At 40.9% G+C, this 23,066-nt stretch overlaps 1 protein-coding gene across 1 annotated transcript in view; it reads right to left on the bottom strand.

The window, feature by feature from the left end:
* map3k5 (mitogen-activated protein kinase kinase kinase 5) overlaps positions 1-23,066 on the bottom strand; it is a 63,364-nt gene that overhangs the window by 26,481 nt on the left and 13,817 nt on the right. The window contains exons 2-7 of the mRNA XM_068708448.1: positions 20,654-20,793; positions 17,944-17,967; positions 11,870-12,063; positions 8,903-9,071; positions 7,324-7,430; positions 744-914 (exon numbers count right to left, since the gene is read on the bottom strand). Coding sequence (XP_068564549.1) covers positions 744-914; positions 7,324-7,430; positions 8,903-9,071; positions 11,870-12,063; positions 17,944-17,967; positions 20,654-20,793 — 805 coding nt within the window. The remainder of the gene's footprint in view (positions 1-743; positions 915-7,323; positions 7,431-8,902; positions 9,072-11,869; positions 12,064-17,943; positions 17,968-20,653; positions 20,794-23,066) is intronic.

Genomic DNA, 23,066 nt, shown 5'->3' with positions numbered 1-23,066 from the left:
ATAAACACACCTGCAACCCCATGGTCACATTCTGTGATTAAAGGAAGCGATGGAGCACCCTCATTTACAGAAGCTTGATGTAATGATCATTATCTTTCAACACTTCACAGTGTAATACCTACATTGATCTTTGAAGCAACAGTGTTTGTATATTGACATCTTCTGTTACCTGATGATGTTCTTCCTTTTAAGAAATCAATAAGAACTGCACTGTCGTCAGTACTGAGGAGCGGTGCATTAGCAAGAAAACCCTTGAAACGAGGCATCCACTTTTAGAGAAAAGGGATTAAGGCTATTACAAAAGGGAAACGTTGTGCCCGCACTACTTATTCCAGACACAAGATCTTCCAAATGAGGCTTGATTGGCAGTAAGAGCCACGGAAATATTACCATATCACCATTTCCTCTTACCACTAGGAGCCCGTACTGCGGACGCAAGGCAGACCTTTTAACATCAAATGACTTTAATCATAGCTATCTTTGTAGCGTAACTCTTAAATGCTCTTGGTTTTACATCTTGGTGTCGCTCCTGACTTGACAAAGGGTTTTACCTTTATGATAACAGCTATCATAGTCTTTTATTCACGGCACCATTCACAGTAAACTCTCAATCTCGTGGTGCGACGATCCAGTGAGTCACCTTGAAGACATCTATCATGCATCTTGTCCTTCGAAACATTTCTGTTAGCAATATAATAGATGTGACTCAGCGTCTGGAGGAGCCACCCGTCATCCTCTCTCACCAGTGTGTGCCGCTGTCTCTGCTCGGTGTGTCAGTGAAGTGGGACTCCAGGAACATGTCCTTGTAGATCCGTCCCACCAGGCAGTAGATGTCCGAGGCTACCTGCTCCTCGGCCTCCACCAGCGGCAGCATTATGTCCAGAGCCTTCTGTCGGTCGCCCGGCAGGTTCCTCCTACACTCACAAACACACAGCATGCAAAGTCAGGGAGGATGTAAACTGAGTGTGTAGCAATGAAGCAACAACTTGTGTGTCAGGACATCTTAACCTCTGCTACATCAATTAAAGTCATTCCTTTCTTTATTTTTTATATTTCTCTTGCAAGTCCTTCAAACGTATGGAAGTTCACTGGTATATGGTGGATTACTCTCAGTTTTTAAAAGGTGACATTAGCTGTATTTACACCATATAAATATGACAATTGGCTAATTTTATGAAGATCATCAATTACTGTGTGAGGACACATACGCACTTTCCACAAATCATGAAGGGAGTAACAGGCACACCTTCCCCCATTTAACAACAATGGGAGGTATAAAACAATAGAGAGCACAACCATCAACCAATACTACTTAATATACTAGTACATCCCCATTTGGCATCATTTGCACATGATCCAAATTTAGATTTAGTCTTAGAATTCTTCTTTCCGACATCTGAATGTGTGGACAGGATACCTTAAAAGAGTACTCCTCTGATTCAGCATTTCACTCCTATAATATTGTTGGACTTACGATGGACAGTTAAAAAAAAGGTTTCAAATCGATGCAACAGAAGCAGAGATGTTGTCTTTTTATTCCGCACATTCTTCTTCCTTGTGAAAACCTGGCTTCTACATTACCCACAATGCAACTGCCTACAGGAGGTTTAGGGGGCTAACGTAGCCTGGAGCCGCTAGCCTCAAGTAGAGATGAGGATCGGGATACAGATGTCTGGTAAACTCACTTCTTTCTCAGTCCACACCCCCAGAGTTGTTTCATTTTCTAACTTGTAGTCTTCAGCCCTGACACTAGAATCAAATATCAGATTCCGTGAAGCCGCAACAGGCTTTATACAACTTTCCACATCGGCAATATCACTCCACAAGACCTGTAAACACGTCCATGTGTAAAATCAGGGGGGTTCTTTTTGAAGAAAAGAAAATATAACGTAGAAAATCACAGAGCTAAAGCATTAAAATGCTGCATGATGGCATAAAGAATGCAATTTGTATGACATAATTACATGTATGCAGTGCACAAGACCCTTTGAACACTCAAATCAATCAAAATTAGCAACAGCAGCAGGGCGTATGTGTGTGTGTGGAGTACGTGTGAGCACATAATTATGTTTGTTTGTTTGTTTGTAGCTAGAGAACAGTTGCTCATCTATTGTTGTAGGGAAGTGACACCCGGCACAGAGGCGGCCATTCAGAGCCTGACTTAAATTACAGAGGTTACTGGGTTCACTTACAGAATCTCCACTTGTATTTAGTACTGTGAGCCTCCAGTGGATCATTCAGGTGCGGATGGTTCTGTTATGACTAATCTGTAAGAAATAATGGCGGCTCTACAACGAAAAACCCATCTAAAGATAAAGGAAATGAACTGCAAGCTCTTGAGGTGTTCATTAATTGAAATACATGAATGTTTTGTTTCCGTGAAAGCTTTTATATTTCCTGATCTGATCCCTCAGTGTGCAGGAAAGATGTGATTAATGCTTCTGCAGTATTAGAAAAAACAAAACAGAGCGGGGGAGTCTAGCATGAGCAACAAGTTTGGACAATAAACAAAACTAATACATCAAATTAATTGTTATTATTAAATTTGATTGACTCACAATTTATTTATTTTTTCTCTCGCCATTTTCAATAAATAAATGGGTCGACTCACACATGCCATTAATTATAACCCCAGCTGTCAGTTTAGTTTAGTTACACCTAACTAAGTGAATTACAAGATGCAATAAATCTCACCTGAATGAAGGCTGTAATGTTCAGTTTTGTTGAAACGGTTTCAAAAAGGCGTTTATGGTCCTTTTGGAGGCTGTTTTTTGGTCTTGGCGCCCGCTGACTCGTACTGCGTTAGACTCTGAGGTGTTTATAATGTTCCTCATTTATATCAACGAGGGTCCAATCAATGACTTCTAACCACATCAATCTACAAAACAGCACACCGTACAGTCCAGACACTTTAACTGGACTGTAATGAATGAAGGAATTCAGAAGTGAGCAAATACAAGACAGGGGATATCATAAGGGACAGATCGGGGAGTCACAATGGATTAGTAGTCTACTAATAAAACTAAATCACAACTAAATCTGGACACAGCTATAACCCGGTCCAAGCACTCCAAGAACCAGGACACCAGGAGGCTGAGACTATCATTGGCTTTCCTGCAGTGGACCACAATGTCTGTGGAGTCTGTGTCTGAGTGAAAACTCAAGCCTGAAATACTACCCTGAAATCAACAGAACCTGTCACATTACTGGACCTGCTATTTAAATCACAGAGGAACTCTGCATTGCAGCGCAGAAGCACCACAGCAATGAGATGAAGTCAAGAATCAAACAAGAGCTGCAAAATGTGCCCTCGTTAATCGCCGCTATGCATCAACCCTTGACGGCAATGATATATTAATCGGTTAGGATACGGAGAGCATTTTAAGATGATTATCACATTTGTACATTCTTGTCTTCATACTCGTTTTATTATATAACATGTAGGGTATTTATATCAACTAAGGTCCCTTATATCTTCAGGACTATCCTCATTATTATGTTAATTTAAGCAGCAAAGGGCTTCACAATCTCTATTCCGTGAGGGCAAATTCTTGTTCTTGAGGGATGAAATTTCGACAAGGCTTTGTTCTCGAGTTAATGAACGTGTCAAAACACAGACTTCAGAAAGAAATGCGTGGCGTTGCGAGGATGAAGTCTCACACACAGGCACAACGTGTGATGCAAACAAAACGTGGCTCCTCTCCAGAGCGTGAAAGTTAAATAAAACATATGAGCTGACAGCTATTGCCATGGAGACCGTCCAGAGGGAAGAGCGCTCAGGGAGACGAGACCCCCGCTCTCTCCTAATGCATCGAGCTATTTCTCTCTTTCTTCTCTCCGGAGTGCTGACTGGTATTTGGATGGAGCAGATTCTTCCCTCGCTCCTGTCAGGAGCCCAGCAGCGCTCACATGCCCGGGGCCGCCCCGCTGCAGACAAGAGGCTGAAGCCAATTAGTCCACACACACACACACACACACACACACACACACACACACACACACACACACACACACACACACACACACACACACACACACACACACACACACACACACACACACACTTCTGAGAAATTCAATTAGAGGCAGAGCACCAACTTAAGACCACTCATCACGCGTTTGTTAAGGCGCAATATTGATCATCTCGGGGCTTGGTGAGGGCTGCACACTGCTGAGTCGGAACTGGGAACTAACGATTTGTAAAAGTCCACTTGAAGCGGAAAATGTATTCTGGTTCGGAACTCAAAAGAGAACAATTTTTCTATCCCATCACTCTATTGTGCAGTCTCTTACAACGTACCATTAACTTATGACAGGAGCGGCTTTTTGAAGACTGCTGTGAAATATCAGTCATTTTGTATTCCATCCTTAGACTACGGTGACGTAATCTACAGGTCCGCCTCCAAAAAATCTTCTCAATAAACTGGAACTACCATCATCTACCATTCCGTCACCGGTGCTCCTTTCAACACATCACTGCAGCCTGTACTCTCTAGTCAACTGGCCGTCACCCCACACAAACAGATTAATCCAAACTATCATTGGTAGAACCTCCACATATCTCCGCTCTCTACTCATCATCTTCAACAGTAACGGCAATTTACGCTCTAGCGACTTCATCAACGTAGTCATTCCAAAAGTCTGCACCGCCTTCGGCCGTTTGTCATTGCAGTTTGCTGCTCCAAGCTAAAACTTTGCTTGTCCAGGAGCACTGTTTGTTTTGTACATATTATGATGTTGTTATTTTTGTACGATTAAAATGTTTCCATGTTTTATTCCTTTGTTATGACTTGCTTTCTGTTGCTGCCTTTTTGGCCAAGTCGTCATTTAAAATGAGAACTGGTTCTCATTTGACTTATCTGGTTAAATCTGGTTGAATAAAATATAAATCCTCAATATCATTATTTCACCGATTAAATTAAAATGTTCTAAGATGGAAAAGGCAGCTTCTATTGGGGAACACTAAACTGTCCACTAGGAGAGGGCAACATGGATCAAAAAAATCTTAAATAATGTAATTTACTATGGCAACGCAGGTTATAATTAGGGCATCTAAGTGGGTCAGAGGCAGAGAAAAGACAGGACAGCGCTTACAATATTTCAATATATTTTTCCATGTATGAATGTGCATGAAAAAAACATCAAACTAATTAAATCATAGGTGGACAAAATTAAAAGAAAAGCAGGTATAAATGATCGTCCAAATCCTCTTATACCTCATGTACCAGGAAAAAAACAAAACCATCATCATCAGAACACATTACATAACAATGACATGTAAGCGCTATTGTAGTTACAGTGACTAATCGTACTGTAATGAATAGGTAAGCTGACACGGCAGAGACCTCCCACAGCTGTTTGGCGTCCTGTTCTCAACTAAACTGAGGGAGTGTCTTCTGTCATTAACACTTATCACATGAATCTGTCTGACAAAATGTCTCACTGTTGCTGCCTGGAGCTCGTAAACACAGTATCAGATGCTGGTAATATGCCAGACAGTAACAGCGAAAACACACGGGCATCTTGGCGCCCTGCAGAAGCATTTGCCAAATTAAAGAACAGCATGCGTTATTGCTGTTTGAGGCCGTCGCACCACGAAAACCGCAGGAAGTTTACAAGAAAGGCAGCTGGTGAGAAACAGCCAGTCAAAACCTCTCTGTGTCGTACATCTGTCTTTTTCCTGAGCAAAGTAGCAGCACACATGCTACTAATAATATCACTGAATTTGTTGCCGCTTGTAACTTCCAAAAAATTTAACTGGAGTTTTGAGGAAAATTCTCCCACCACTGCTGCTTATGAAAACCTCTCAAAAACAAACATATAAACCCAAGATAAACTGGTTGGTTGATGATGTATATAAGCAATAATAGACCATGCGCTGTCTTGATACTTCTAACAGGAACAGGCGGAGATGAAGAAGAAGTTTTCTGACATCTCATAGTGTATCATTGTTGTTGTGTTAGGACTACATACAAATGGGACTACAAGATGGATTGTGTTCAATCATAATCCACAATCAGAGATTCACTGAATGCCATTTTCTTGGCCGATTCCTACTTTTTTCAAAGTCTGACCTCAAGATTTTGATTATTATCCATGGCGACTTTCTCTAGACTAACCTTTTTCACCGCCGTCCCGAAAAAGAATGTCAACCGTCCTGATGTCAGTGTACACCGTCAGAACTTCTAAATGCTTTTACTTTGTTATTGCCATGTAAAGTGGATACTTATTTGAAAACACACAATTGACATGATTAGGATTTCAATTATTGTATTTTTAACAAATACTTGCTTAGGTTAAAAAAAACAAAACATGGTATTAGTAGTTTTAATAATGTATTATAAGCTTTTTAGAGCTACTTATGTGTTAGGAACTAAACACCTCATAATTCCCTTACTTATATCTATTCTATAATCGCTGTGAAAACATCTAGTTTAATTAACTCGTGAGAAAACATTATAAAAGACATTGCAAAAAAAGATAAATATATTACATAAGTAAAGATTTTAGTTGAATTCTTAAGGTTCGGTCAAAGGTGCTAAAACATTTTAAACTAGATCCAAAGGCAATCAGTGTTGAAGTCTTAAATCTTTGTTTGGTACAGCAAAGTAGTAGTTGAACTCATGGTCAGGGCTGTTTCAGCAAGAGTTATTTGTTGGAAAGTTTTGTTTCTGTGGTAACCTGCAGTTTAATGTACCCTGTGTACAAATATAGAACGGAGGTTCTAACTGTGGACCGATCTTTGCTTTAAGGTGCGTCTGTGCTGTTTCAACTGACCAACCAGAAAGCATTTTCCATGGCTATGACAAATAATTGAATCAAGTCTATTTAACTTAATTTACTCCTACAAGGACAATTGTGAGCAGCAGCTTGCCACTCTGGACAATACACAAAGCCAAAGCAATCAAAGGCTTTAAGCTTAAAAACAATGTGAGATTCTGGTAATAAACACATTAACAAATACATATACAACATCTGAAAATACAAAGTAACTAGGCTGTGCAAAAGCATTAAAATGACTATGAAGAACTGAGAAGATGGACAGAAGAGCATAGAGATGTCCTAAAGACGGCAGTGAGAATTCCCTCACTTATATGTGTTCATGTCACCAGAGTACGCTCATCAAAAAGTCTCTTTTTTTAGCTTTATTGTCAATAAGTCACACTACAACGTTCATATGTCAAGAGACATAAAATCAAAGCACCTCCACACAAACCAAAATCTCCCCATTAAATAAATAAATAGAAAAAAAGCTGAATGTGTGCATCAGTGTATCAGCGCGTGTCTCCATGTGCAGGTTTAGTGTCACCAGGTGTATCTTACCGATTCAGTGCAAAGGCGTAGTGGAACTTCACATGTGGATGGGCCATGGGGTCAAAGGTCGGCAGCTTCTCCAGAGTCTCCACCAGCTTCACGATGGACTCATAATCCTGGACGACAAGTGAGGAGCATACTGGTGAGCTTCCTGTCCCATTTCCTACTGATTGCTAAGCATTGTGGGACGGTTGTCCAAGTATCTCTGCACCAAATGTCCTCCAAACACACGCTGCTACTCATGAAGGTATTGAGCTGCTTTGAGGCCGGAGGGAGAGTTTCTGATGTCTTTTCATTCACTCCGTCTGATTCTCAACTGGGCTGCTTAACACCAGAAGCACTTCAATAATTGAGAGGCCCCTTCATCATATTTTTGTTGCTGCTACTTGCCTACATAGTCACTGTACCCAAAGCATGTTGAATAATTCAGCACATCCTCAATGCTTGTTGTTCTAATGAATGATTCATGAGGCCGAGCGCTGCCTATGGTGAGCGGGACGATCTGGACGGCGAGTGCCATCGCAACGCGGAGACCAAAGAGCGGAAAGAGCGGCAGATTTAAGACGGGCAGACCAAAAGCTACGCCTGGAGCTCTCCACAGGCGGTCTGCGATGGCCCCCGTTTGAGGAAGCGGCACTCGTAAAAAGGGATGACGTTGACGGATTGATGCTGAGGCAGTCACCTCTCTCTAACTTGTACAGTAGGTTCGTACAGTGCCTTCCTCTGCCAAGGTCAGGGACACGAGCAGCAGGCACAGATCACCTGTACTTAGTTGGCAGTTAGTTGGAACGTGCATCGTTAGAGGGATGTCTGATATACGTTCATAGTTTATCCTAGAAACTTTTTGGGTTGTTGGGCTGGAAGTTTTCGCATGTCCTTCTCCAAAGAGTCGTGTTCTCAGGGTGTAAAATCAGGGGTATGGCAAGAGTTCAATTCGTTGATGAGAGGTGCATCCTGATTGGTTCAGTGATTTTTCTTTATGCAGATTAAAATTGAGCAACAATTTGCATGTAAACACAATCTTTAGACATTTGAGATGTTCTTGTTAGCCTCCAAAAGTCTGATAGAGACTATTTCGTTTTATTTTTCACAATCATCTGTGACATTTTAGAAGCCGAATAATTAACAGGTTCATCAAGAAAATAATTACCAGAATCGTCAATAGAGAAAGTAATCGTTAGTTGTGGACCTTAATCAAATTTAAAGACTTAATAACTAGGACTGTGTCCTCATTTATTGCGCATTTGTATGTTTTCCTCTATTCTTTTTGAGGGGGTTTGAACTTTGAATTATAAGATCCCTCTGATGTAAAGACGTCTCTACGGTGGCAGGAAAACGAAGGGATTGTTCTACAGCACAAAGGCAGGATTGCTTTATGGCACAGAACAAGAAGAAGGAGCTTTGCTTTCAAATTGATATAATTATCTCCCTATGTGCCTATTCTCTTCAATTAAACAACAGGAAGCAACAACTACCAACGGTCTCCACTAATTATCCAATTTGTTAAATCATCCTGAGGCAGCAGACTGAATTTGGCACATGACAACAACATGCTGATGTTTAGAGAGGCTCCACGGAGCAGGTGTACCTGGATGTCCCTGTATGTCAGCAGCAGGTTGATGACGATGTCGACCGAAAGGCACTCCACGTTGTCCAGCCGCTGTTGGATGCGGCTCAGCTCGGCAGCCAGCTCCATGCCAGTGTACAGCTCCCGAGCCTTACGGATCTCATTCAGGATCGTCTCTCGGAAATACTGGCTGTGAGACAAGAAGAGAGTTTATGAGTTTATGATTAAGAAATACATCTAAAAACCACTCCAGTTTCCATTATTCAAAGTGAGTTCAATGTGTAATTTTAGGTCTTTCTGTAAACCATACTAACCAAATTAGGTAGTTTATATCTCCTTGAGGGGCAAATCTAACATGTTCAGTGTTAAAGTGAATTAATTTCCTGCTTTACATAATTTCTGATCGCTCTCTAGTGAGAGGAGCTACTTTCCACTTGTCTGAAATGAGTTTTTCAGAGGAATTATTTCATGAATGCATTTAAATATTTCCACTTCCAGTAAAGTAATTTGAATATAATATATTTTACTTCATAGATTATTATTGTGACTGAACGAGGCGGGGCCTCATAAGCCTGCAGATAACTCCTGATATTAGTTTCACTGGACTTTGTGGAGGAAAGCATTACATTAAGACAATGAACTGAAAGCAGCTTATTTACAAACACAAAACTGGATACTCTCTTCTCAAATGCTCTTTGATATTTTTTAATACACAGCAAATGATGAATAGAAACCTTTTAATGTAAGTTTACAGCATGTGATGCAGCTTTTCAAAGGATCTTCCTTCACGAATACACATGGCTTTCATCAAATTAGGTTTTTAAATGATTTAGAATTTTGTTTTCGTGGTTAGATAAATGTAATTTATGGGGATGTTAGATTTCTGCTGAATAGCCACGTTAACATAGGTGCGTGCCTCTGTTTGTGTGTGGCGAGTGGGAGAAAAAGCAGTTTTTAGATCGTATATCCCTTAAAATCAACCATTGAAAACAGAGTTTTGGTATTGGTGGTAAAACTCGGCACTAGTATCAACAATTTTCCAAAGATCCATGTAATATTGATCATCTGCTGCAGATTATTATCTCTCCCCACTCTTTTCTGTCATGTGTATCCTTTAGGGGAGTGATGAGGTTAAAGCCAAATAATGACTCACTTTGTTACCAGAATAAATTTGTTCCATGTGAGTTAGCTGACTAAAATTAAATAAACTTAATATGAAACCTCCATTATATTAGACCAAGGCAACATTGACCTGTAAAAGGCCAATGTCAGCCAAATACATGGCATCAGCAAACATTAAAGCAATGTAAAGGTTGCACAGGTCTCAGTGCCATAAAGCAGACTAAATTAAATCTGTACTCGATAGTTTATTATAAATAGCAGTCATGCTCCTTCACACAATGTACAGAATGCATTCTACTCTGATACCTGTGATTGCTGAGCTGAAAACGCTCTGCTTTGCTCAATGGTTTTAACTTCATGCATGCTGGTCTCCATGAGACAGAAGCTTTATCAAAGTACATGTTTTTTCTTTTGTGCCTGTAAAACCTGAGTCACTATTTCTGGAGCCGAGCGAGAGCTAACTGGCTGCTGCATCGCCTGTTGGCAGGAAAGCCTTAAATATTACCCCAGCAACTGAGGTGGTGTAAAATGTTTAAAAAAAGTAGATCACAACCACGCAAGTCAAGGTTGAGGGATGCACTACATGAAAATAATTACAGCAAGTAAAAATAGTAGGAGTGGGATAATAAAACAAAGAGAGAAACAGTCACAGTGCTACTCAAAAATGAGCATGATCTGAATTTTTAAAAAACACTTTAATGGCTTCATCCTCATCTGTAATGTAAAAACACCTCAGCTGAAATTGTACAATGAAACTTGTTGAACCAATTAAATTGTTTTACCATATAACCTCATATGGCCCCTATTACAGTACATTTCCTTCAGAGGAACTTCTTGTTAGCAGACGTAGCTTTAAATAGTTAAATTTTTTTGTTTTGCTTCCTCATCCTCAATCACATTGCTTTGCTCCAAATGTGAAAGTGTTTCCTTCAACAGTTTACAGTACCTGAAAATTCATGTTTATTATCATTTTCAGGATCGCAGGGGAATAACCTTCTAATCATATTCAACCCTTCAAAGCCAAAATGCAGTAACCACTGTGTATTTGGTCAAAAGTGAATTTTATGGCATAGAAATGTATTAACTTCCTCAAAAACAGCATGTGAAATGATGACACGAAAACAAGACAGCTAACTTAGCTTAAGCAGGTGAGATATAGCTAGCTGTCCTCAGGTAAAACAAACATTACAAGAACATTTTCTGTAGATTTTTCCCTGGCTGTGATCAGTGACCAACATAACCAACATATCACAGTGAACTTATTCCACATCGCTATTTAAGACACTAGCTCAATCATAATGTGCAACAAACACAGCTAGCTTAACTCCTGCTAACACCAATTCAGCAGAATAGCAGTAATGCTAACTACCTTCTTGGCTTTTGGAATTTATGTGAGTTGGCGTGACCAAGTCACCTTTAAATCACACATTTCAGGGTATTAAATTGTAGATTTATTTGTTAATGAATTCAATATATTGCTATATTACTATTGGCAAGGCAGATATACATGTACATTGTGTTGTAGTTTTATGCAGAAGATTACACAAAGGCAATATGCATTCTTTTAGGTATAGCTTTGTAATCTGCCTAAACATGCATAAAATTAAGGCATTAAGGCTCCTTTTACACCCGTTTCAAGATCGCTTGAAAACTTAAAACTGTTTCTCAATTTCACTGCTTCTCTAACTGGTCTCTGCCTTTGTAGAGCAGCACCGCCTTCAAAAACAGGCTATTCATATTGTTCATGTAGCATCTTTTGGTCATGATGATGGATAGCATCAATAGTGTTTTTGAAGCGGGGATGATAATTATGACTGTGTAGTCTTTGGCCCGGCCCAACCGCCGTCAGCCCTTCAGTATACTTACTGGGAGTTTGCCTGTGACACTTTGAGCACCTGGATGAAGCGGTCGAGCAGTGGCATGCAGATGGGCCCCAGCAGCATCTCAAAGCTGGGCTGCATCAGCTCCGTCAGGCCCTTAATCAGGCTGCCCTCACAGCAGTACACCTTGTTGTGGGGCGTCACCATGTACGGGATGAAGGTGTAGTTGGCTGAGCACGTCTGTTGATGCAAGAGACAAGGTTTTGGGGAAATAGCTAATGGTATGTCTAAGCATCAGAAGACTCTTTTTGAATTGTGGGTTTTGTGTGAAGGAGGCATCAGCAATATTTTAGCCAAATGTATTATTTGGAGAAACCAAAAGACTTGATAATTAGATTTAATGTGACCCAAAAAGGATAAAACTACAATCAGTATCTTTATACAACATCTGTATTTGAATCTTCAAGTCTTCCATAGACATAGTATGTTGACACTACGATACATTTTAAGTTGTCTAGACAGTCGAACCACAAGGTGCATTTAGGAGCTCTTCTGCAACTTCTGATCATATCACACCAACTTCCTCTGCAGCTGGAATTGTCCGGTTGTCATAGAACTTATAATTTCCATTTTCTCAAGCACTTATTGGAATTCAAAAGTCCATTCTTGTCCTTCTGTTCTCTACCGAAACTCAACCTGCAGAAGAAGAGTGTGATACACTTAGCTAGTACAGCTAGCAAATGCACCTTTTGGGGAGATTGTTGTGTCAAATTTCCAATTGGTCAAGAATGGACTTTCACTCTCAACTTTTAGGCCAATATGGCAAAGAAAGTGCATAAAAATACAAAATAAAATAAAGATTACATTTTAACACAATTCAATGACAACTGGGCAACTCTATCTTGAAGGCTCCAGAATAGTTACTAAATAAACCTTCTGGTGAGCCTTTCTTTTTTGTCATCTACTGTTTCAAGGTCAGGAATAAACTTTCAATTTAAAATAATACTTTGCATTTTCAGCTTGTACATTTACAAATATAATGCAATATTACCATAAAAAATAGGTCTCTTCATGCAGTTATTTTAAAGCAGCTCTGTACATGTATTAACAATCAAACTGAGAGTATAATGTATCATAAGCAGTTCAAAAAAAAAGTGTCCTTACGGTACAACGCGTGCATTTACAGTAAATACAAACCTTCATTAAAATATGACCTCATCTAAACTATTTAACAAAGGGTCTTAACAACCGATTATACTGTACAGTAAAACATTACATTTTACAGGGAGGAAGCAGATTGCCTGGAGGAAGTCTGCGCTGTTTCCCCTGATTGAGACAGTTTCAGGTAACAACCCGAGCTTTCGGCTCTGATCTGTCCTCGCAGACAATAGTCTTTGTGTTGCGTTGTCTTCACTGTACCAGTCTACACAGGCAGCAGCCAGGAGCAGAGATCTGCATCAGTGCAGACAGTCCCATTAGGAGCAGCCTTCTTGCAACCACAAACAATTACAGCCGTGCACTTACTAATTCCACTTAGTGCTCATGAAAATCAAGCAGAACCAGAAGTCTTTGCTGCTCACCTAGTACAAATCTCTACCCTGTTTTTTTTGCTGCAGCTGCGGCATGCAGGAGCAATTTTGCTTCATGTCTGTTTCAGTTTTAGCTGAGGTTGTGCAGTAGCACTAAACGTGTTCTTTATTTACTTAGCTCCAATTCATGACATCTGTGTTTTGTCTGGAGGACGATTTTCTGTATCCTGTGTCTGTATTTGTTTTAATTTGACATTATTCTCCAGCAGCAGTCGTGACGCTTCTGTTGCGGTGGCCTTACACTGCTGAATAAACAAGGAGGAAACACGTGGATGTGGTGTTTGCAGCACAGAGAGAAAGAAAGACAGAGAGAGAGGCAGGAAATCCACTTTCGACATCCTCAAGAAACAGCCGAGGCATTTTCAAGGAGAGCTATTCCCAGCATGTCAGATGTGTGGTGAAACACAACATGAGAGCGTCTGAAGGCGGTTGGGCTGCTACCCAGCTGCATCCTGACGACTTTAATATTCTGTCATGGTTTTAGCTTTTCATGCAGCCTCTTTGAGAAAACACACTGCTGCTGCTCTCGCTGCCAACGGAAAGAAAAGGAACTGAAAGGAAGGTGCGGCGTTTGAAGCAATGAAAGCCATCCGCAGATAACTACTTCCTCCTGTGCAACAGCGGTTCATGACATCAGCGGCTGCTGCAGTGGCGGTGCATGCCTTTCATAAATAAACCTGTGACCCTTGTTTCTGTTAGGTGTCACCAGACAGGTTGCAAAATCCAGAAAAACGGAAAATCCGCTATGTTTAGCTCCTCTGTGTGGTCCGTGCTGTCATGGGGATCACATGACGGGTTTGTTTTCACGGGTCAATGCTTATTTCAGAGCTGCTGCAGGTCAATCTGAAGCTAACCGCCGCGAGTCGCTTACAGGTATCAAGTCTGTCAGTTGCCGAGTGAAACACATGTGATAGCACTGGCTCATGGGGAATCGGATGAATGTGACTGAGAGTGTGTCAGTGATCCAGCGAGTGAGTCATCTGGTGTGTTAGCCTCACCGATGGTCCATCTGTCCATTTGCAGTAACAGGAGGATCCGAGCTGCATGCTTACTCACTCACCTTCACAGACACAAAAAGAGTCGACCACAACTTGAGCAGTTGATTTATGTCGGCTCCGACAGTCATTAACCCATTGAGGAAGTTACCGATCATGGTCACCTCCACCTAGGCCTAAAGCTCCCAGAGTTTGTACCTGTGAGCTGCAGATTTGAAGTCTGTGGGTAGCTTCAGTCTGTGTATTTACACCAACACTGACAAGCAATGTGCTGTAATCACAGGGATTGGATACACACCAACAGAGGGGAATTACCTGGATTTCCACGCTCATGGTAGTTAAATGCAATTAGCAACACATGCTTTTGTAACACCAGAGGATAAACCGACACATTTACAAGTCAATTTTAAATACATTTGTTCAAATGAAATGAAATGCAACCAGCACAGCACCAGCACAGGAGGCGACTGTGCAAATGACAGTTGGCTAAACCTCTCCCACAAAGAGATAGTCTAAAGCCTTGCTAAACTATGATTGGACTATCGTCTTTTTCTCTTGCAAAAGTGACTTACTACTTAAAACAACATAGGGCAAACCTCACCTCTGTGATGCTTTCTAAGTATGTTTAGTATGCATCTGATAACATTTAAATTACATCTTCATCTGGAATACTGCACTATAATAAAATGGCTAACTAGCTTTACCCTGCAACAGAAGTAGGCTACAATGGTACAAAGTATTTGCATCTCTTATACACGGATCATCAACTGGTGAGGGGGGTGACGTTTGTGTCTTTTAGCACTACATCATCTATGTAGACAAAAAATGAATGTTCAAGGCCTTGCAACAGTAACAAAGTGGAGCAGGGTTTAGGATGACTGGCATTATCGTAGTTTCCTGTGCCTGTACTGCCTACTCTCTAGCTTATAAATAAACAGTGTCTACATATGAGGTTGCTCACAGAAAAGATGAGGATTCTAAATTTAAGGGTTAAATGTAAAGTTTGAATGAAATGTTTAACTTCAGAGACTACAGCAGGTTGAAATGTCATGCTTTGAGTTATGTCTTGCAGGAGGCAGGTGCTGATGTTACCACAGAGGAGGTGTGCTGTATGATTATGATTAATACGGTGTTCAAAATATGTTTTAAAGTGAAAAGGTTTAAGTGCTTCCATGGGAATAAAAGTTGATTAAACCTGAGTTACAACTATTGTTAATCATGACACGTGCAGAAAAAACAGCTACAATACCTCCAAAGGGATGGAAAATATAAAAGAATCTGCTGCTATTGCACTTGAAGTGCACTTTCACCAGCACAGAGGGTGAGCTCAGAGCACATGCACCAGAGTAAAGGGCAATGCAGTGCCCTAATAGGAGCAAGACAGAGAGAGAACAGAGACAGTGAGTGCACATAGGGGAGATCAGTGAGTTCACACTCTCTCTGAGTGATAATCAGCTCTCCTCACACGGTACCAGTCAGTGTCAGGGATCAGTGCGTTTCATGCAGTGCAGTGCTACCGCCTTCCTCTCTAAAAAGCCACTTAGGAGAGCTAAGCCTTTCATCTCAGCCCTGAACGTGGACTCCGGCTTCTGTCTTATAATTGGTTATAGAGCTCAATTAGTTGATTGCTCAAAAAGTAACAGAAAATCAATTAACAAAAATGTTGATAAATCAATTCATCTGATACGGTATCTGTCAAGCAGAGATGTAAATTATTTGTTACTTCCAGCTTCTCAAATGAGAGGATTTGCTGCTTTTCTCTGTTTTACATCACTGTAAATTAAATTCTTTTGAGATTTGGACTGCAATCTGATGACATCCCCTCGGGTTTGGGGAAACAAATTACATTTTATGATCTAAACTGCCAAAAGAAATAATTATTAGATCAACTGTTAAACACACCAACATCTCCGCACAACCGATGCAGGAAGACGTTGCTGGATTTTGAATAAATGCAGCCTTTCGGCTCCGTGTGTGGCTCCATCCCTGCTCTTGGTCAAACGGACACCAAAAGCAGCACTCAGCACACAGCGGGGGGGGGGGGGGGGGGGGGGGGGGGGAACACACAGCGATGTAACAAAACAGACGTTAAAGAGTGCCTTGTGGTTCTGTGCAGCTATCAGGGGCAGAAGACCGTGACGGAGTGACAGTATTTGACGACTTGAACGGGATACACACCCATCGCGCTGTTATTGGCTGGGGGCAACACCCCCATGAGGGGCCCAGAGGCGCTTTGTTGACGCCCAGAGATGTCCGAATACAGCAAAAATAAGAGGAAAAGAGAAAATACAGGCAGAAGGCAAAGTCTCTGTGGATACAGACACCACCACACACTTCTAGTGGGTCAAAAGTGATGATTGAGAGGGATTATTTTTAAATGAATCTTTACCAGGCGACAGCCTCCAGGTCTGAAAAGTGAAGTCAACGCAGAAGTGCCTTAAACTTGCATTCTTTCACATGGCCATCAGGGGCCCGACGCCTCTGGTTTCAAAAAGAAATCTGATTGTATAGAAGTCTATGAGAAAATGACCTTACTTCTTGATTTAATACCTTAGTAAACATTGTAAACATGAGTTTATGGTATCATTAGAGATGCACCGATACTGACAATAATATCGGATATCGGTCCGATACTGACTCAAACAGCTGGATTGGCAATCAGAGAAAATATGCCGATTTGGGAACGGATATCGCAATTCAGGAAATATTGGTACTTTTTTTTTTTACAAAGTTAGGAAAGCAAGAGCTAAATCAAGCCTGAAGATTCCTTACACATACAAGAAGGATCCCTGTCACTTCCACACAGTGAGGCATTTTTTAAAATTTGTATTAATTAAACACACTGAATCAGTCCATCCCTAATCTCAGTCACTAGTTTTAAGTTTTCTTCAATACAGCATGATGTTCATTTAGTAAATGATGGTCCCATTTAGAGCAAAATAGACGATAAAGCAGAGTATGCTTTAGAGATTGACAGGTTGCGACCATGGCATTGTCCGTTCTGTTCATGAAAGTTCATTGTAAAAATGTTTTATACATACATACATTTTGGGAAAATGCTGCACATTATACCTTTAACACCCAATGTGTTTCAGTATGTGAATCTAAATCAAATTTAAATATTAGGAATGACATGACGTTAGTCAGAAAAGAACAGGATTTCCTTAGCTTTAGTGCAGCACCTCATTTGAATGCTGCAGTTTTTGCAAGTGAAATTTTTATGAAGATCAAGCCCATGCAGTCACTATAGCTCACACAACAGCTGCCATAAGAGAAAAACATTGATATGGAAGCGATGTTGTCATTTTACATTCTGTGAAACATTTATCACAGCGTCTGAACAACAGTGGGTTGCAAAAGAGAAAACCTTTATCACACCAAGGAGATAAACATAAGGTGTTAGACACGGTGCTCCCTGCACATTGTAAAAAAACATATTCTTTGCAGCACAAAAGGATGTGTGATGTGTGAGCCATGTGTGATTAATGTGTGAAAGGCAAAGGCGGGGGGGAAAGGAGATTGCTTTGTGTACTTACAGTGTTCTTCTGGCAAATTATCTCCTGAAAGAAGAAAAATACAATTAGAGTTTCCACAAGAACATTTCTCTTAGTTCCACTGAAATTCAGACATAGCATTTATAATGACTGACTTTTTGGAAGTTTGGCCGCTTGATGATATCTGATGAATGTTTCTGGTTAAAAGCTGTGACATTATAACACACACATTATGTAGTAACAGTTGGTGCCCTTACTAAGTGTAGGCATACACAAATAAAAACAGAGACCACAAGCTGTATGGAGCAATGTACGTTTTGCAAATGTTTTATGAGGAAGGAAATACATTCAACGTGTGTGTTCGACCTAGAGGCTTTGTTAACAATAAAAACAACTGATGTAGTTGGTTTGAGGCATGCTGAGATCTTATGTCTGGCAGAAAGTCAGATATTCAACCACTGAAAGTGAGTTATTTTTGTAAAAAAGTACCCGTCTTTAAACAATCCTTACAGGCTTTAACTTGTATTTGAATTGAACTAACTATAGGGTTAGAGAGATTGCCAGTAGAGATCCACCGATCAATCGGCTGCCAATGGAAACTGATTGGCAATTGGCAAAACTTCAGCTGATTGGCAACGACCGTTGACCGGCCGATCAGTATCATATTTCCCTATTTTTTGTCGGTCACATTTACACACACGTGCCACATGATAGTTTTGCTTTGGAACACAGCGGCACAGACATCAACGTCACAACCACACTTTGTCTGTGTGGAAGTTCTTCAGCATGAGAGAAGAGGACTTAAAGCTCGCAATTTGTCATGAATGCAAGTCCAAAATAAACCGTGGAGGAACAACCTTAAAAACATTACTACCTTAAATCAGAAACTTGTTATATTGTAATTCTCGCTGCTGAATCAGTTGGACATCCTGGAGATATCCTTCAAATGCATATTGTAGACCCTTCTACCTGCTTCTCTCTAGAATCGCTTTCCAATTTTTCCAAAAATTAGAAAACATTTACTCGGAGAGTGCAGTTAGTGACAGTGTGGGCTCCATGTTTCATAAACTCACTGCACAGATCATGTGGGATTGAAAACCTAAAAGCGAATTTTGTCCAAAGCGTGACAAGTTTGCATTCCTTAAATTCATTGAGAGAGAAGCATGACAAGAATGGGTACACTGTGTACAAAAAGGGCCTCTTCAGGTCTTAATGTATGTACAAAAAGAAAGAGTGCCAGTATTTAAAGATATCTCCTGACGTTTAAACAGCACCCATTGAAACAATTTAGCAGCCTGATAGAGTTCAGAGGAAACCACCGAAGAAAAGTGTTTTTTTCAGGCAGGGTGGAGAGCAGCCAGCCGACTGCCCAGCGAGGCGGTCGGGTACCACAGCAGACCACAGGAACTCCTGTCAGGTACCAGTCTGCATTAGAGCACGCCATCTGAAGCAATTTGACCAACATAAAACACTGAAATAAAAGAGCAGAGACTGTGCATTTGGTTTATAATGTCATGTTCATCTCCACTGAAGGCTGTATAGTGCTCTATGTTGACTGCACAGTGAGGTTGCTGGCAGTGGATTGCGGTCGCCATAAGACTCCTCTCACTGCACTGAATACCTACAATAAAGGCTTCAGTGTTCCTCTGCCACAAGTCGCCTACAGCAGGAGGTTTAAAATATGCTCGGCTTGGGCCTCAGACAGTGTGAACTACATCTTGTCTGCCACACAGGAGCTACAAGACTCACACTGCTGCCATATGTTTTGACTCAGCCAAAAATTTGTCTGGGTGAGAACAATCTGACATTTTAATATGACTAAAGATGTGTTACTCTCCATTGGAGATTGCTATAGCAGAGCAGTGCCTCTGACGGTTGTGGTTTATTTCATAACGGTGCGTCATCTTTTATGAAGTTAGTGGAGGTGGTCTTCGGTAGAGAAGGATGCAGCCCACCTCCACTAAAAGAACTTGATAACATGAGTAATGATCATTGCCACAGCTGAGCACCTCCACCAAGAGTGCACAATGCCATACATTTGTTAGGTTAAAAAATGAACATGTTTAGAAATTGAATTTTCTATCTGCAAGTGCAGTACGAAAAGGTCTTTCAATGATGAGCAATCCTTCAAAACCTAGACCAATGCCTGCTGCACCTGTTTTTTGGGCTTAACTTCCCACCAAACGTTATTGAAATCTGTAACTGTAATATGCTTTGCAATGTTTCAGCTTACATACAATCGGGACTGAAATCAAAACCTCCTTGGTGGAGACTAAAAAGTATCACCTAAAGACACACAATTTTAAACATTACAACATGAAACATTACATAAAAAATAAAAGACATTGGTGATTTCTGAATTGCAGAACAGAAACACCACTGAAGGCAAAACAATACACAAAGACTGCAGAGGATTACCATTTTAAAAAGTGGTTGATCACTAATTGAATAACAGAAAACTGTCTTTTCCCATAAATTCTACTTTCACCTGAATCTTTTGCTCATCCTCCACTAAATGAGGCCATCGCTGGCTTCCAAATGGATCATAAGTACATTTCCTTCCATCAAATTATTGACAAATTTATAGCTGCTGCTGCCACCAAATCTCATTTCTTTCAATCCCCTGCCTCCTCCTAAATATAGCCTTTAATCACCACCTTTGTGAACCACGGCGACTGCTTGGCTCATGTGTATACGCGATGAGGGCGGGTTTGTCCTTGTATTTGGTTTTCGCGACGACGGCTTACTGTACCTGCAGAGACTGGAGGGAGTCGGAGTTGGTGTCGCAGTACAGGATGATGTTGTTGGCCATGCTGAAGCTCTCTCGGACTCCCAGGTGGTAGAAGAGCGAGGGCTGGCGGAAGGCATCCGTCATCTCCACCACAGCTATGTCTGGTGGTAAGAGGCAGGTGCAGGTGTCAGTGTGGCCCTCTGAGTTAATACTTTGATTTAAAGCGGTCATCAAACGGTTAACACTTCTGTTATACTGTAGCCGTATCTATATGTACACAGAACATCTCACTCCAAAAGCATAGACACTAATCTGCTGCTGTAACAGCCTTCACTGTTCTGGTTTTGACCACTGATGTTGGGTGATACGGGAAGCACAATATTGTCTAAAATACCATTGTATGCTAAAGCATTGAGATTTATCTTCGGCCTTACACACCTTAACGTGTATATTAGGGGCTGCTTTCTTTAAATTTGGCCATTTCCATGTCAATAATTGCTAAATATTGGCCTGATATAGCTCTCTCGAAGCTCTTACCAAACCCCAGTGTCACAACAGCAAGACCGATGCAACAGCAGCACATTTTTTTGTGTGGACAAATGAAAAAGTAAACAGTTTTGTTGCTTCAGTAAGTGATCACCTTTTAGCAATCCATCTCAGAATAAGCTCAGGTATAAAGTGTGTCACTGCTACTTCAGTGCTACTCCTGAACAACCAGTGGAATAATGCAGAAACTATTCTTTCAATTAAGTAGTTCGTAAACAAAAAGGAAAAAATACAGTTCAAACAGACAATTTGAATTAACTGACGGACTAAATAATGCAAAAATCTGTAAATGAAATTAACAATAAAATTTGACATCAATTAATCACCTAAATAATTCATGTAAAACCTGCATCATATCAGAGCTAGACGTGACTAACACTTGACACCAGGCTTTCATTTAAGCCAACATCGACTGCTCTATATCGTTGTGGGAGAAAGAGACCCAGCTCTGAGGTCAAAGGTTAATGGACAGATATAAAGCCACTTCATGTGTGTGTCGATATTTCACACTGCAGATTGTTACAGGCTGTATAGATCAGAGCAGTCTGCTGTCAGCTATAGATTCTGGTGTCAGAGGAACAAGTGGAGCCAATTCAGAAGCCTGTTCTTGAAAAACAGGTTTGACGGAAGGTGGTCTGACTCGTCCTTTTCAACTCCATTCTACAAATACAAATACACTCAACACCACACCGACTCCAGCTGGACCCAGGCATGTGATCTGGATCAATAGGTCAATAGGAGTAAATATTGCAATGTGTCACTCAACCCGGCGGGGACAATAGCTTCTGGTGAGGGGGCGGAGAGTTCCCAGCCTTGAACCGAGTGCTTACACTAGCATAACAGAGCACTGCGCTGCCAACGAGCTCATTCATAAGCATGCTGTCCAACTGAACCATAACGTACAAATGCCACGTGACCCTGCCAAAAGCGTAGCATCCCTCAATTCTTGCATTTAAATGACATGAGCACGACCGTTATGGAGGCCCACACATGAAGTGAGGTGGTACGCGCCGTCCCTGAAGCCGCGCCAAGGCACTGATAACAACAAAAACACATCAGCCCGGTGGCTGCACTCCAGTAACGACAAGGAGCTCACAGAGATAACGCCGCACCCTGGTTTTTCATCTGTTTCCACTTCTGTCTACCTCCTTGTGTCAACAAACAAATGACATGGAGCTAAAGAACAGAGAACCTCTGAACCAGCCCGACTTAATCTTTTTACCCCTTAGGTGTTGTTTCAAGCTACAGGCTGGAGCTGGTGGACTACCACCGGAGAGAAGCACTGACATATTCAGTCAGTCATCTGGAGTCAATGGGACCAAACATTTGTTTTGTTTTTGAAATACAACAGATGCTGGACATCCAACATCCAGTAAACAGTATTTTTGTAATCACACTTAATGTTTGGACTCACGTCAGGTCAAGCTAATCTTATTCATGTTGCCCAAAATCACAAATTTACAATCTTAACAACATGAAACACACTCTATCCTTAGACCATCTTAAAAAAGTCACAATTTAAGTCCCAAAAATGAGGGCTTGAGAATGACTTGATTGTTTTAAATCCTGACTTACTAAGACGAAGGTTTAACTCTACTTGACTTGAAACTTAAAGCATTCAAGATTTCAGTTTTTGATCAGAATAATAAAATATTTCAGCAAAACTACAATTACCACCTCGCAGTTGTATGCTTACGCCAAATTGTGTGAAATTGCAATAATGCATCTTGCATCCATTAAGACTTGAGGCAATACTTAAGGATGCAAGGGTGCAGGTTTGCATATGGACGGTAGGAACATGGTCCTATCAATATTTTGGGAGGACAGAATTGTCCTGACCAATATTGATCTATTCAGTCTCACTGCTGTCGTCAGGATCACTACAGGG

The sequence above is a fragment of the Cebidichthys violaceus genome, unplaced genomic scaffold (genome assembly GCF_023349555.1).
Source record: "Cebidichthys violaceus isolate CVI_PGR_0920_01 unplaced genomic scaffold, fCebVio1.0.p SCAF_14, whole genome shotgun sequence".
Lineage (NCBI taxonomy): Eukaryota > Metazoa > Chordata > Actinopteri > Perciformes > Stichaeidae > Cebidichthys > Cebidichthys violaceus.
Note: the sequence above shows the minus strand (reverse complement) of the source record. Positions and strands in the feature narration are given on the sequence as shown.